Here is a 14,252-nt window from a genome sequence, read left to right as displayed (position 1 = left end):
GTTTTAAGTCTTTAAAGCTGCACTGATTGATATTTATATTTTAATAACCAGTCAAATAACTGTGACATGTGTTGCTCGAATTAGATGCACCTGTAGTTTCCCTGAACTCTACTGTGTTCTACCATGTTCCACCAGTTTCTTTTAGCTGATTGCTTCGATTTTACTGCTGTAATGGATGGGAGTGAGTGAATATTACACTTATATTCATCAGGAAGCTGGAAACATGCTAATGTTGCTCTGTGTCTGCTGAATGTGTAAATGTGGTAGTTTACTATTCAATGAAAATACTAGTCTAGTGTCAAACTAGTAAAAGTTGAGTGCTTGTTAATGTGTGTGAAAACTGTGAACACTGGTGTAGTATAAGGACATAGGACACAGGACAGTAAGGACATAGGACAGTGAGGACATAAAAAAAACCCACAATCATTCAGACTTTTTTAATTTCTTCATTTGTTACAAATAACCAACAGGAAGTTGACATGCTAAGAGCAGAGAAGTGTTTGTAGTGTAGTTCACTGCTCGCCTCTGAAATACTGCACTTCAACATCTTTTGCCAACAAAATAATAAATAACAGTCCCAAGATTTTCATTAAGTTTGAACTGGAAAAAAAAAAAAAACATCGTCAGAGCTAAAGATGTGTTGTGGCCTCTCTCTCCTCTGTGCTGTGCACATACACTGGCCAGCTTTACGTTTCCTACTCCTCCCATATGTATTTTAGCAGGTGTGTACTTCACCATGTGCTAAAATACATATGTGATCAACACAGTGACATAACATACATTATGGTTGGAGAAGAGACAGAACTGGAATGCTAAAATGAGGGAAAGGAAATTTGCCAGCTGGGTGTTTGACTATCGTACGGCTCACACACCTCGGTACTGAGCCAAGATTCTCATCCACCTTCAGATCCTGCCTTTACTTCTTCGTACAGCAAGCGCATAAAAAGCTACTGGTAAACAGGTTTTTTTGATTCAGCAAGACAAAAAAAATGTTTGGCCATTTATAAATGAAAGACAGACAGAGAGAGTAATGGGTCGTGCAGCAGTTCCCTCCATTTCAGTCTGAGGGGTTCTGAATGACGATCAAGAAATAATCCTTATCTGTGGAAAAAAGGCAAAACAATTAAACTCAGATAAAAAATAGTACATCAAACATCTAAAGCAGCAAATAAGATCTGGTATCATGGACATTTTTAATACAGGTTAAAAAAGGTTTCCTACAAAACCCTTATTTCTATTTAGCAAAAAAGTAATAGTCAGAAAACAGTAAAATCAGACTAGTCTTACTATTTTATCAGATTATCGACGTCCAAACTGTTGAGAAATCACTTCACTATGAGCTGCATCATAAAAAGCTGACTCCTGCCTGTTTCTAGATTGTGGTAAACTGCAATGCAGAGGCTGTAAACCTGATGTTGTGTTTTCAGAGGAGGCAGAAACAGCCTCCAGTCAGTGAGTTTGTCTGACTGCAATCAACCGTGATAACTGGTGTTGTGTGATGAGCTTTACTGCCAATTACTGACAACCAGAAGATCCTCTTCCTGTAAAACGTGATTTTTCTGAACTCGATTTGATGTGATGCATTCTTCTAAGACTTCTAATATACTTCTGATATTTTCTGACATTTTAAAGGCAAACCAATCAATCAAAAATAATTGGCAAGTATATCAATAATGGAAATAATTGTAATGTAATAACTGTATTTGATCTGGACAAAAATAACTACTGCAAAAATGTAAATGTTCTCTTGAGAAGCTGTGAAGTTTACAGACCAAACCCACTCGTCCTTCTAACATCCTGTCATTTTCTCCTCTCTCACCTGGAGCGATCATTATCTCGTTCTTCTTGGAGCGGACCCGCAGGAAGGTGAGGTCATTCTGGGGGTCGATGTCTCGTACGGTGCTCCTGGCCTTCATCACCAGCTGGTGGATCAGTCCTGCATACTGCACCGTGCTGGAGTTGTCCAGCGTCGTCTTGACGGGGATTCCTGAGGGGAGACAGGGAACTGGGTTCATGTAACCAGGTAAATTTTAATAATACTTTGAATTTTATAAGGTAATCGTGTTTTCTTTAGGAAAAACTACAAAATGTCCCTCTGAATTACACATTACTTAAAATTTCACATTACTTAGAAATAGACATTACTTAGAATTTCACATTACTGTATACATCTACTCTTGTACTCTTGTTCTTTGTCAAAGCAGCAACTAACTGACATATTTTCATATTGTTAAAATCATTTTTCAAGGGAAAACATTATGTAAGTAATGTAAACAGGTGGAGAGACGGATGACGGAGGAACAAATCATTAGAAGTTTATATAAAGCAGCCTTGCCCTCTGAATTGACGATGATGATTCCCTGCACTCCTTTCTGACTCTGGATCCTCTTCAGAGTTTCTTCCACTTCAGCCTGAGAGACGGAAGCGTGAGTTAGCATCATTTCGTACAGCTTCTGAAATGTCACATGCACTACCAAAACATCGGGAGCACAAATAACAGTAAACAACCTGCTGTCAAAACACCCCGTGGATTAATAAAACTAATCACACACACACAGCTGCTAACATGACAACGCCCGACTAGCACAATCAGGTTAGCCCCGGTTAGCAATTTCTGGAAATCCCTGTAATAAGCTGCACATCCGCAAAAGTCACGTCGGAAATATGGACACGTTTGTTAAATACTCGTGAAGCTTTCGCTCCCTCCTACCATTCTGTGTATGTGTGGAGAAATCTGTGGCAGAAACTGGTCTCTGAGCGCCGCTAAATGACAGCTAACAAGCTAACCGTCCAGTGTTGTTGCTGGGAGAAAACAACTGAAGTCAACTTCCGGGTCAGCCGCCTCACTGCTGCGTTCATGGTCCAGGGCAAAACGTAGTAGATATGAGACCCTTTGGGTTTTTGACTGTTGGTCAAACAAAAAGGGAATTCGAGTATGTTAACTTGGTGAATAATTATCATATGTGCTGATAATGATAATAATTGTTGGTCTCAGCTTTACAATAAACAGTGTTTTTTATTTTCTGTGATGAATTTAAAAACAGAACTTATGACCGTTATAAACTCTGCAATTAATTAACCCCTGCAATGCAAACACTTTGCTGTTTCTTCTTTGATTGTTGACGTTTTGATTGACATTCATGCAGTCTTCGTCTGAATATTCATTGTAAACTACTGATTCAATTACTTAAACTAAATGAGACAGCTGCGTGTTATAAAAACTTTCCCGTTACTCTTTTTTTTTTTTTTTTTTTTTTTGGTGAATGCAATGAATGTAAACAATGTGGGCGCGGCCAGAAGCTGCGTCAGTTCAGATATAATCAGACAAGCCAGGACAGGAAGTTCAGGGGTGTCATCATCAAAGTAAATGTAAAGTAATATTAATATTAATATTAATATTAATAATGTTATTAACACAATAATAATAAACCCCAGCAGTCAGTTGTCAGATTAAAGATCCATCGAGATCTGTGTTTTTATTTTTCTCTATTGAACAAAATTCAAAACATTTTTACCACCCATAGTGCAGTGTTGAAAAGTGACAACAATGGTAAACATGCTGCATTTAAAATATTAATTACTTAGCTTACTTAACTAAAAGTATTAAAAGTAAAAATATAGTTCAGCAGATGAATCTGAGAAAAAATCATTTCTGCTTCACAAACTAATATTGAGTTTTTGGACTTAATCTTTGCTTTTTGTGAAACATCAAATCATCTGCTAACAACTGAGAGGCATCAAAAACAACTTCACTTTTAATAATACGTCATTTATAAGTTCATCATGATTTTTTAAAATGTAAAATCTTAATTTGGAAAGTAACAGATATCTTTCATATAAATACAGTGGAGTAAAAAGTCCAACACTTCTCTTTGAGTTGAAAGAATAAAGTAGCATAAAATGACAACACCTAAGTAAAGTACAAGTACAAGTACCTCCAAATAGTACTACAAAGGCAGTACTTTATAGTAAATGTGGACTCAATGTGATTACTGCCCACCAATGTGGAAAACCTGTGAAACTATCCTTTGGGCTTTTATTTTAAAAAATCATAACCGGAAACCGTCCTCCCTCGTGTCTCTTAGTGCGGCCCATTGACGTGTTCGCGTTCCCGAACTTCACGTTAAACACAGCAGCAGAGACATGGACGATAAAGACGAAGACCTCGGTGAGTATTTAAACCCGGAGACGGGACTTTGTTCAGAGTCCGGACTCTTTCTTTGTTGTTTTGTTTGTTTTGTTTGTTTTTGTTTGTTGTTCAGATGTTTTAGGGACCCCTGTGTTTACTGGGGGCTGGGGGGGTCTGAGTCGGAGTGGTCTCACCGTGGTGGTTGAACACCAGTGTGTCAAACTGGTGTTTTGCCAGTTTAACGCAGATTAACTTCGGTCGAGCTGCACCGAACGATTTTCATTATCGATTAATCAGCTCCGTTTGTCACTTTTGCTTAAAAGCTGCCAAACGACTGTTCGATCATCAAAACGGTTGCAGACTAATTTCGGTTCAGTTGACCAATCGATGCATAGTTGCAGCTCAGGGAGTCAAAGTCTTCAGCTTCTCCGGGACGATCGAGTCAAGGTGTCGTGATTTTTGATCTGAACCTGGTCCAGTGTGATCTGGAGAAAAAAACAAAAACAAAACTTAAATTAACAAAAAAATAATAATAATTTTCTCATTTTTTTAGTGTTTTCAGAAATAAAATGAAGATTTCACGAAACAGAAATTGTGAATAATTTCATCCAGATGATTCTTAGTGCAGTGGTGTTTGATCTGAACCTGGTCCCTGGTCCAGTGTGGTCTGAACAGAATAAAGTTTTTACAGTTTTGATGAAGCGGATGATGAAGTGGATGATGAAGAGGTCAGAGCCAGCCTCAGGCCTCCCACTGGTTCTGGCCAATTCTGCTTCTCAAAGCATCAGTGTCAACAAAGACACGAAGGACATGACCAACCTCAGACTCATAACTGAGATTTATAACATGGTTTGATCGGTTGTTAGAGACACGGTGATTCAGTCACGGACGTTTGTGATGCATCACGAGTTAACAGGTTGAATGGTTGACCGAGCTGTGGTTGGTCTCAGTGGGGTGTCTGTCTCTTTGGAAAACTCCCAGCTGATGTGAGTGGGACCCAGACTCTATGCTGGATTATTGTCCTCAGGCCTGAGTGTCTCATCACACTTGTCCCATCCAGTCACTGGTCAAGTCAAAGTTTTACAAAGTGCTGTAGAAAGAAAAAGGTTTTGGATGCATCGTCCAGTCAGAGCCTCAGTGATCACATTCCTTCTCCCCTTCTCTCTCTCTCCCTCTCTCTCTTTTTATTTTTATTTTTCTCTCTTAATGAGTCTACATCTCCCTCCCTCCTTCCTTCCCTCGTGCCGTTCTCGCACTCCTTCCATCTTGGCCGGCATCTTTCTGGGGAAACACCTTCTCGCTGGTATTTTTATCCCGTCGGCCGGAGGTATTGTGTGCAGATCGACACAAACACACTGACTCCGCTGTATTTTTATCCGCAGGCAGCGGCGGCTTCGTGACAAACTCTCAGAGGCTGAGCTGTTGTTGTGTTGCTGAGAAACCGTGACGCACAAGTTAAATAACTGCACGGTGCCTCGGAAGTGTCTCAATCAAGACGCCATTGTGTATATTTATGTACTATTACATTGTTGTGTAAAAACATAATATTCTTTGTGAGATTAACTTTGCTGCTGATCAGCAGAAGCTTGTGTGATATTACAGTTACACACCAGTAAAATGGCATAACAATTAAACACATTGCAACCCCACAAATTACACAGTAATTATACTTCTTATATATTTTAGATGTCTGGAGTCTCTGCTTGTTGCCTGGTGAATGATTCCAGCCCAGAAACACCTTCTGTTGCAGCAGTGTCATAGACAAACATTGAAGTCATTGTTAAGCCTCTTGAGTTGTGCTGTATGTACAGAAGTCACATGACCCTTTTCAGAAGAAGCACTTAAAAAAGCAAAGGTTTATCCGCGCAGGGTGTGGGTGGTAGAGTAAACGCAGGGTGTGGGTGGAAACAGCGTGTGAGGGGCAGTTATTCTGGTTTGTCCTAACCTGCATGGACAGCAGGACGGAGAGGTCTCTGAGCATCAGCGAGGTTTTCTGTGATTCACTGACGAATCCACTCAGACCCCTCCAGCTGCAGAAGAGGACGACAGTTTATCCACCGAATGTGTTTCCAATGCACTTTGTTGCGTTTTTCCAGTATCAGTAAAATCAGTAATGGAAAAGAACGGAAAACATTAAAGCTGCAGCGAGAGAGAAACATCAGAACTGTAGCTTCTGTCTTGAGGTGTGTTTGATTTCAGCGAGACTCAGAAACAAACTTCTCGTCTTTTCAGGTGCATTTGATCCAAATATTCCAGAGGAGGGACCGTCAGCGCCCCCTCCTGGCTGGCTGGATGACGTACACGGATACCAGGGCCACCAAGGAGGACGTGAGTCTTTGGTTTTTTTCCCTTCTTTTTTTTCGTTAACATTTCCCAACTTTTATCCTTTGTTTTTTTGTGTTTGTGTTAATGTGTATGTTCAGAGGACGATAATCCGTTGTACCCACCTCCCCCTGCCTACAACCCCCAGCCTGAACTCAACAGGAACACGCTGGTGCCCAACGTCAGGTAACACAGAAATCCACTTCATTTATAAAACTCTTTGCTGATGATTCTGTACTTTATCTTAATGTCTCTCAGGACTTCAGGCAGAAATATGAAGGCATGATGGGATAATGGACACACACCTGTGGGCATGTTTGTGTGTTTGGTCAACTAGGGTCCCCACAGTATCGGAGGAAGTGGCCAGAGATGCCCTGCTCAAGTTCGTTAAATCGAAATGGACGTACAGCTCCAAACCTGCCAGGAACCTCACCTTCAAAGATCTCAAACCCATCACTGTCTACAGGGTAGGAGCGTGTCGGCACGCGTGGATGGATGAACGTGTTATTTATGTAACTAACCTGGAACAAATGACTTGTGTGAACACCTTATTCTTGAACAGTGAGGAGAGGGGAACTAACTAGCGTTTCACAAAATGTGTACATGCACATTTTGTGATTTTAAAAAATGTAATAAAGACGAGTACAAGAAGTTTTTTCATTATGAGGCAAATGCACTGTGAATTAAAATACTGTATATTGTAAGAACAAATGGGAATCTGGGGTTTTACAGTCCAGTCTGTATTTGATGTAAAGCTGCATTTCCAGCCATCACATCACGATCTGTTCGACCCACACTGAGTGTTTTATGTACTGAAATAAAACACACCTTCCCAGAATCCATCTCAGCTTCCTGAGAGGTCGGCAGTTTCACTTACTCTTAAAACTCTGGTATCCTGAGAATCCATCAGCCTGACTGTGATGCAGCAGAGTCCAAAGTCCCTGATTGTCTGCCTCTTCCTCCTGCAGTATCGACTGGAGACCTACACCGAGTCCAGAACCAGCGCCTGGCAGTTCGAAGCCTACAATGGTGAGACTTTACTCTGAGCTGTTGCATTTCGTTTTTTTCATCTGTCGCTCCACTTCTGTTATGAAGCCAGAATCAGGTTAATCAGAATCAGGCAGCTCTGGGAGCCTCAGTCCTTCTTTTGTTGGTTCCTCATTAATTCTGTTGTCCTGTTTTTTTTTTCTTCAAACAGGACAAATGGTCGATGGTCCTCAGTACGGTATGTGTCCCCCACCGTGGGACATCCCAGTGACATCACCTCAGAGATACACCGACATGGTGGAGAAGGTCCGTGTGCCGCACTCATCCTTCGTAAAGGTACAGCGGGTTTTTTTTTCAGACAGTCAAGCTTTCTCTGTTTTCTTGATTTGCTATTGTTTCTGCCTTTTTATGTTCCTTGTATCAGGGTAACATGCGTGTGTGTGTGTGTGTGTGTGTGTGTGTTTCAGCTGTGTCACACATGCAAAGGCTGTGGAAGAACTCGGTGTACTAGCTGCAGTGGCAGAGGACAGGTGAGTGTGTTTTTAATTTTTTTTTTTTATTTGGCAGCAGGTCGAGGGCAGACAAAGTGCTGAGTCATGATTGAGTTCAGCCCACTAACGCTGCAGGTTCATGATGAACCCGTGAATTTGTCTCACATGAGGAGAAATTCTGTGTAGTTGATGTTTGTTTTTCCTGTGTGTTTCTTTGTTATATACAGTGTTAGTGTTAATTTTAAATTCATTCATATAAGAAATGGAGCGTGACCTGGTCACTGAAGCGTTAAAAGGTGCTGTTCCTGTCTGAGTGGTCGATGTCAAGCTCAGCGCTTTTTCTTTTTTACCTGCAGATTAACAGAAAAGCTGAAAACTGAAAAGATGGTTCGTGGGTTCTAGTTCAGCTGGTTTCAGCTGTTTCAGCTGGTTTCAGCTGGTTTCAGCTGTTTCAGCTGTTTCAGCTGGTTTCAGCTGGTTTCAGCTGGATCAGCTGTTTCAGCTGGTTTCAGCTGGTTTCAGCTGTTTCAGCTGTTTCAGCTGGTTTCAGCTGGTTTCAGCTGGATCAGCTGGTTTCAGCTGTTTCAGCTGGTTTCAGCTGGTTTTAGCTGTTTCAGCTGGTTCAGCTGTTTCAGCTGGATCAGCTGGTTTCAGCTGGTTCAGCTGTTTCAGCTGGATCAGCTGGTTTCAGCTGTTTCAGTTGTTTCAGCTGGTTTCAGCTGTTTTCAGCTGTTCCAGCTGTTTTCAGCTGGTTTCGGTTGTTTCAGCTGTTTTCAGCTGTTTCAGCTGTTTCAGCTGGTTCAGCTGTTTCAGCTGGATCAGCTGGTTTCAGCTGTTTCAGTTGTTTCAGCTGGTTTCAGCTGTTTTCAGCTGTTCCAGCTGTTTTCAGCTGGTTTCGGTTGTTTCAGCTGTTTTCAGCTGTTTCAGCTGGTTTCAGCTGGTTCCAGCTGTTCCAGCTGTTTCAGCTGGTTTCAGCTGTTTCAGCTGGTTTCAGCTGGTTTCAGCTGGTTTCAGCTGTTTCAGCTGGTTCCAGCTGGTTCAGCTGGTTCAGCTGGTTCAGCTGTTTCAGGTGTAAACGAGGTGGTTTTAGTGCAGATGTTGTGTTTTTATCTTTAAGTTCTGTTTTATTTTTCTCTGCTGATATTAGATTAAAACTACAAAACATTTTACCTCCCAGAATGCAGTGTGCTTTGTGCTTGCGCTCCACTTCACTGCATTTTGATAACTTCAGTGATTACATTGCAGATTCATATTGATAAAATAAAATATAATCAACAAATAAACTAATACTTTGTACAATTACTTAAGTAAAGAGTTTGAACCCAGGAGTTCGACTTGTATCTGAGCATTTCTGTGCTGCTGTGTTTCTACTTCTTTACCTTTACTTTTACTTTTAAGTAGAAGTTCAGAGAACTTTCTTTGGTTTGTCTCCTTGTGTCTGTTTATAACACAGACACTTGTCGGACATAGAGACAGATTTTTTTCTGTCCAGTTTAATACCACGTTAAGGCTGTTATGATTGTTTTCATTTTCAACTAATGTTAAAATGATTTTCTTTATTTATTGATTATTTTGTTTTGTTTTAAAAACAAAATGTAACAAACGACTTTTCCTGTCTAAAGATATTAATCTCAGTCACATAAGCCAAAGCAGAGCAGCACGTTTTAGAAGATTAAACAATTAAATATTTGACTTGTTCAAACCTTTGATCACTTATCAAAATAGTTGCCCATTATTTTTCTGTTGATCAACTACTTGATCGATCGACTAATCGTTTCAGCTCTGAACCTCATTGTGCGTGTCCTCAGACATGTGCGGAGCATGTGTCGTGTTTACAGTCATCAATTTGTGTTAGATGATCTGCAGGAGACGTGATCTCCCAGCAGCAGGGAACATTAAAGCCAAGCCCTCAGTGTGTCTTTCCCTGCACTTACTGTAGCTTTAGGTAATAATAACACACGGTGCATGGCCTCATAATAATATGGAAATGAAGCCACTTCTGTTGAAGGCATTTTCCTGGTGCACACATAACTCAAACCTACATCTATTTTGCAGAAGCGTTGTTCCTTCTGTCACGGTCACGGTCGCTCCAGGAACAAGCGTTGCACCTACTGTCACGGTCGAGGTCGCAAGAGGTGGGAGTCCAAGTCCGCCTGCTTTCTCTTCTGGCTCTCTGTCTGAATTTCCCTCTCTCCGTCTTTGCAGAAACGTTGTTTAAATTGTCACGGCAAAGGGCACAAAAAGCGCACTGGGAATCACAGGAAATCCTCTGGGAGGAGAAATTGCACATCTTGTCACGGGAGAGGCCGTAAGAGGTGAGAGAGGATCCGGAAGCTCTGGCAAAGGAAGGAGCGTTCTGGCCGTGAGAGGAGAGCGGGCACAGCACGGTGCTTTGTTTCGTTTGCAACGTGTTTTTTTCTTTAAAACTTTAAAAGCTGTGATTGTTGTTCATCATGAACAAGCTGCCGTCTCCTCAAAGTGATGCTGCAACGAGCGAGAATGTCCCATTTGGTAAAGACATGTCCTCTGTCCTTGTATCTTCACCTGGAGGGAACTCTACTGGACGGCAGCCCGTCAGTCTTCCGTCAGATATTCCCTCCTGCAGTGTTTTGGTGAAGATGGGGAGAGATATGTCGTAGTTTTTATTGTTAGTGGTGGAGTCTGCTGTTCCCACCCCGGATTCAGATTCCCTCCACACATACGAGGGACAGGAAACGATGCAGCCTGTAACACAGCCTGATCTGAGCTTCACAGGACTCAGTGTTTTCATGCCAGTCAAACTGTGCGTGTGCTCATGGAGGCATCTGCGTTCCTGATGTTTCTACGCTCCATTCCTGCTTTACTTTCCAGACTCAGCTGTAGCAGCTCTGTTCTCCTGTTTCTTCCTTTATTTTGTGCAAATTCTTTCCCGTCCTGTTTCAGTGTGATGTTGATGTGAGGACAGGCTGGAAAATATCTAAGCTGTTGCTTTCATCTCGCCCTCACTCCTCCAGGTGTACCCCCTGTCACGGCCACGGCTACAAGACCTGCTCGGTTTGTCACGGCAGCCAAAACCTGCTGCACTTCATCCTGCTCACTGTGACGTGGTGTGTTAAACCTACACACTCTCATTACCACTCTAAATCTGTCCACGTCTCTTCTTCTGCATGTTATTTTTTGGTGTATTTGTGCTTTTGTGTGTGTGTAGGAAGAACAACGTGGATGATTTCATTCCTGATCGTCAGCCCGACTTCCCTGACAAGAAGTTTGAGAAGGTGACAGGCGACCCTTTCTTCATCGACGAGAATGTTCTGGTAAAAGCAAAACACACAGCGCTTTTCTTTTTTCTTTTTCTTTACTTTCACTTCAGATGGGAGACCTCAGTGGTAACACTTTTGATTTCCAGCGTGTTTGGAGCAAACCGTTTCTGGTCCAGTATAACTTTGCTCCTCGTCTTGTTGACTGTGTCCCCCCCCCCCCCCCCCTCTGTCCTCTCAGGTGTACCCTATCCAGGGTTTCCCCGACCAGGAGATCTGTGATGCTTCTACAAAAATGATTAACGAACACCTTAATCGCTACAGTTCCACCAGCCGCATCCTGCAGCAGGTACAATAATGACGAACAGTTGTTGTGTGAAATAACTGGGCGACATACAGTCCTGGCCAGAAGTATCAGCACCCATGCAGTTCTGTCTGATAATATACCCAGTGTTGCATTTTCTGACAGAACTGCGAGGGTGCCATACTTTTGGCCATGACCGTAGAGATGTAGTTTGATGCCCAGGACACTGGGTGTCAGTATAACTACATTAAATTACAGTTGAAGAGCTGAATGTTTGTGTTCGGCTCAGTCAGTGAAGCTAACATCACGCCACGCCTGCGTTTTATTTCTCTCCGTAGCGTCAGACCATCGAGCTGGTGCCGCTGACCCACGCTCATTACACTTACAAAGGAAAAGACCACAGCTTCTTTGTCTATGGAACGGAGAACAAAGTGTTTACCTCCAAATATCCCTCTGCTTGTACTCTCTTATAAGTACCACACCGTATGATGTTATGAATCTACTGCAGGGATCCGAGGTGGTTAAGATGAAGGAACGCTCCGACGTGTCTTTGCATGTGACTCATCTTTGATTCCAGCAAAGGTCTGAAGCTGTCTGAAGGTGGATGTTGATGATTCTGAAAACGGTGTGAAAAGCAGTGGGAGTTCTGAATGAGTCGGCTTAGAGTTTGTCTGTGTGTCAGTGGGAACACTGGGCTGGTGTTACTATATTAATCCTTCATGGTTAATCTCACATAAGCATTAGTATAATCCCACAAGCCTGCAGGTGTCAAAGGTCAAATTTTTGTAATTTGTGTTGATACCCTCGATTTACTAAATTGTGATGTCAGTGGTTCATTAGTATAATGTGTGTTAAAGTTATGTGATTGAATTTAAAGCATAGTGTTTTTATATCAGTGTCATGATTTAAAGTGACACAACAGTCTCCTGTAATAGATTTTAACCAGCGTCACACGGCTTTAACTGGAGGTTTAACAGAATGAATTCATCAAAGATTTACCTGTGATTTCTGTCAGGCTCCATTTAATCCAGTAACTAAACAACTGTGTGTACTAACATCTGCTACCTCTTCACATCCTGAAGGCAAACTTTATTACATCGTGCCTGTTTTTACTTTTCATGGGCTGAACCAGCACTCGATGTCTACCGTACTTTTTCCTGCCTCAACATCAAACAAATCTTTTTATACTGTATTTGGTTTCATTCCTTCAGCCTGCAGACAGTGAGAGTCTGAACGGTCAGTTCCTCTGCTCTGATCAGTGTTACGGGATAAATTCTCTTTTTTATTTTCCCTCTGTTGTTATTTAAACATCTGTCTTTTCATTTTCCATCTGCAAAGAAAGGTAATCATGGTGCTCTCATCTCAGACTCGACTTCATCTGAGAAAAATCTGTAGCTTTCAGGCTCGGGCTGAGGAAACAGGCCGTAGGAAGACGTCCCACGAAGTTTGAGGAAATTATGACTTTTCCACTGTACTCTGACATTTCATAGACAGATGACATTTATTAGTTGCAGCCTCATTAACTCAAAGATTTATAAAATGGAGTAATGAATGTTTGTTGGCATATATATAATTATTATTTTTATTTTTTATTTTTTTTACACTGTTAAGAGCCATACTGAGATTTGGCACCAGAACAGTTGAAGGATAAGCTGATGGGATTTTAATGGAGTTTTTGAATTTAATGATTGTTAATTAGCCAGTATCATATCAGTGTATCAGTCATATCTGCATGTTGGAGAGCCCAGCATGTGTGTGTGTGTGTGTGTGTGTGTGCCAGTTTGATATAAAATCACACTCAGAAGAAAAGTTCTGGAAAGGAAACAAAAAAAAAAAAATTCAAATGACTGAACAAACCTTCACCACGAAACTAAGCTCCAGGCCAGATCCCTGAAAGTCCTGTTTGTTTCACAGTTTACTCCGAACATGCTCCTTAAGATAAAATAAAGACCGACTTTCTGTCTCAGGAAACACTGAGGCTCTTTCTGCTGTTTTTTTTTTCTTGTTTAAATCAAATGTTTTTGTTCCTTTGAGCTCCGGTTGCTGTGTCCATAAAAATCTGGTGTCTCAGTTTACATATGCAGCAAATATTCCTTCATCCTTCACAGAGTTTCTGTCTGACAGTGTCTCAGTCGCTGTTTAAAGATTTTACCAGTTTGAATTTTATATGGAAAAGTAAAAAAAAATATTTTCTCAGGACGGGAAGCTGAGAATAAAGGAGAGGATGTGCTTAAATAGCTCACTGCTAACTGATGTCAAGTTTGTGAAGTCAACTTTCTGTTTGTAAAATATGAAAATGACTTTGTACACGTCCATTTATTCTCTGTTGTGTGTGTCATGTAATCCAGACTCTGTATCTGTCTAATGTCTTATTAAACTTAGAGCTAAAGGAAGAAGTTAAAGTCTGTTGTTATTTCATAAAGTAAATCATCAAATTCAGTAAATATTCCATAAATAATGCTGATTATAAAGTTCTTTCATGTTCGTCCTGCTGTGTCTGAGTCCATCTGAACATCTGAAAGCTTTTTAACAACATTTGGACAGAAATGACTGAGTGAATGAGTGAATGTCTGCATTTGGGCAGAGTTGGTTCAGGAATCTATAATGAACATCAGGGGCCATTTTTCTGCCAGGACTTCAGGACTTTCACTTGTAGCGACATATTTATATATTTTAGATGGTTGGTAACTTGTAAGACAATTATAAATAAAGTTTATTGTGAAAGTGTCTTTAACAAATTGAATTAAATAGAATCGACCTGGACCAACAGACACGCCGACAGG

At 41.1% G+C, this 14,252-nt stretch overlaps 2 protein-coding genes across 3 annotated transcripts; one reads left to right on the top strand and one right to left on the bottom strand.

Annotated features, from left to right (window-relative positions):
* Positions 1-423: 423 nt before the first annotated feature.
* dynlrb1 (dynein, light chain, roadblock-type 1) lies at positions 424-2,846 on the bottom strand. Its single transcript, XM_041033941.1, has 4 exons — positions 2,711-2,846; positions 2,336-2,411; positions 1,820-1,987; positions 424-1,101 (listed from the first exon to the last, which is right to left on the bottom strand). Exons 1-4 carry the CDS (start codon positions 2,711-2,713, stop codon positions 1,058-1,060), a joined length of 291 nt encoding a protein of 96 aa, XP_040889875.1. The 5' UTR covers positions 2,714-2,846; the 3' UTR covers positions 424-1,057.
* Positions 2,847-4,088: 1,242 nt separating this feature from the next.
* Positions 4,089-13,356, top strand: ssuh2.1 (ssu-2 homolog, tandem duplicate 1). 2 transcript variants are annotated; one of them, XM_041033939.1, is made up of 12 exons: positions 4,089-4,168; positions 6,362-6,457; positions 6,553-6,637; positions 6,789-6,918; positions 7,420-7,480; positions 7,650-7,774; positions 7,906-7,968; positions 10,135-10,244; positions 10,923-11,015; positions 11,117-11,222; positions 11,407-11,514; positions 11,808-13,356. In XM_041033939.1, exons 1-12 carry the CDS (start codon positions 4,144-4,146, stop codon positions 11,940-11,942), a joined length of 1,137 nt encoding a protein of 378 aa, XP_040889873.1. In that variant the 5' UTR covers positions 4,089-4,143; the 3' UTR covers positions 11,943-13,356. The 2 variants fall into 2 exon arrangements, with proteins under 2 accessions (XP_040889873.1, XP_040889874.1); XM_041033940.1 differs by lacking the exon at positions 10,135-10,244 and adding an exon at positions 9,985-10,064.
* The last annotated feature ends 896 nt before the right edge of the window (positions 13,357-14,252 follow it).

This window comes from Toxotes jaculatrix, chromosome 3 (assembly GCF_017976425.1).
Source record: "Toxotes jaculatrix isolate fToxJac2 chromosome 3, fToxJac2.pri, whole genome shotgun sequence".
NCBI lineage: Eukaryota > Metazoa > Chordata > Actinopteri > Toxotidae > Toxotes > Toxotes jaculatrix.
Note: the sequence above shows the minus strand (reverse complement) of the source record. Positions and strands in the feature narration are given on the sequence as shown.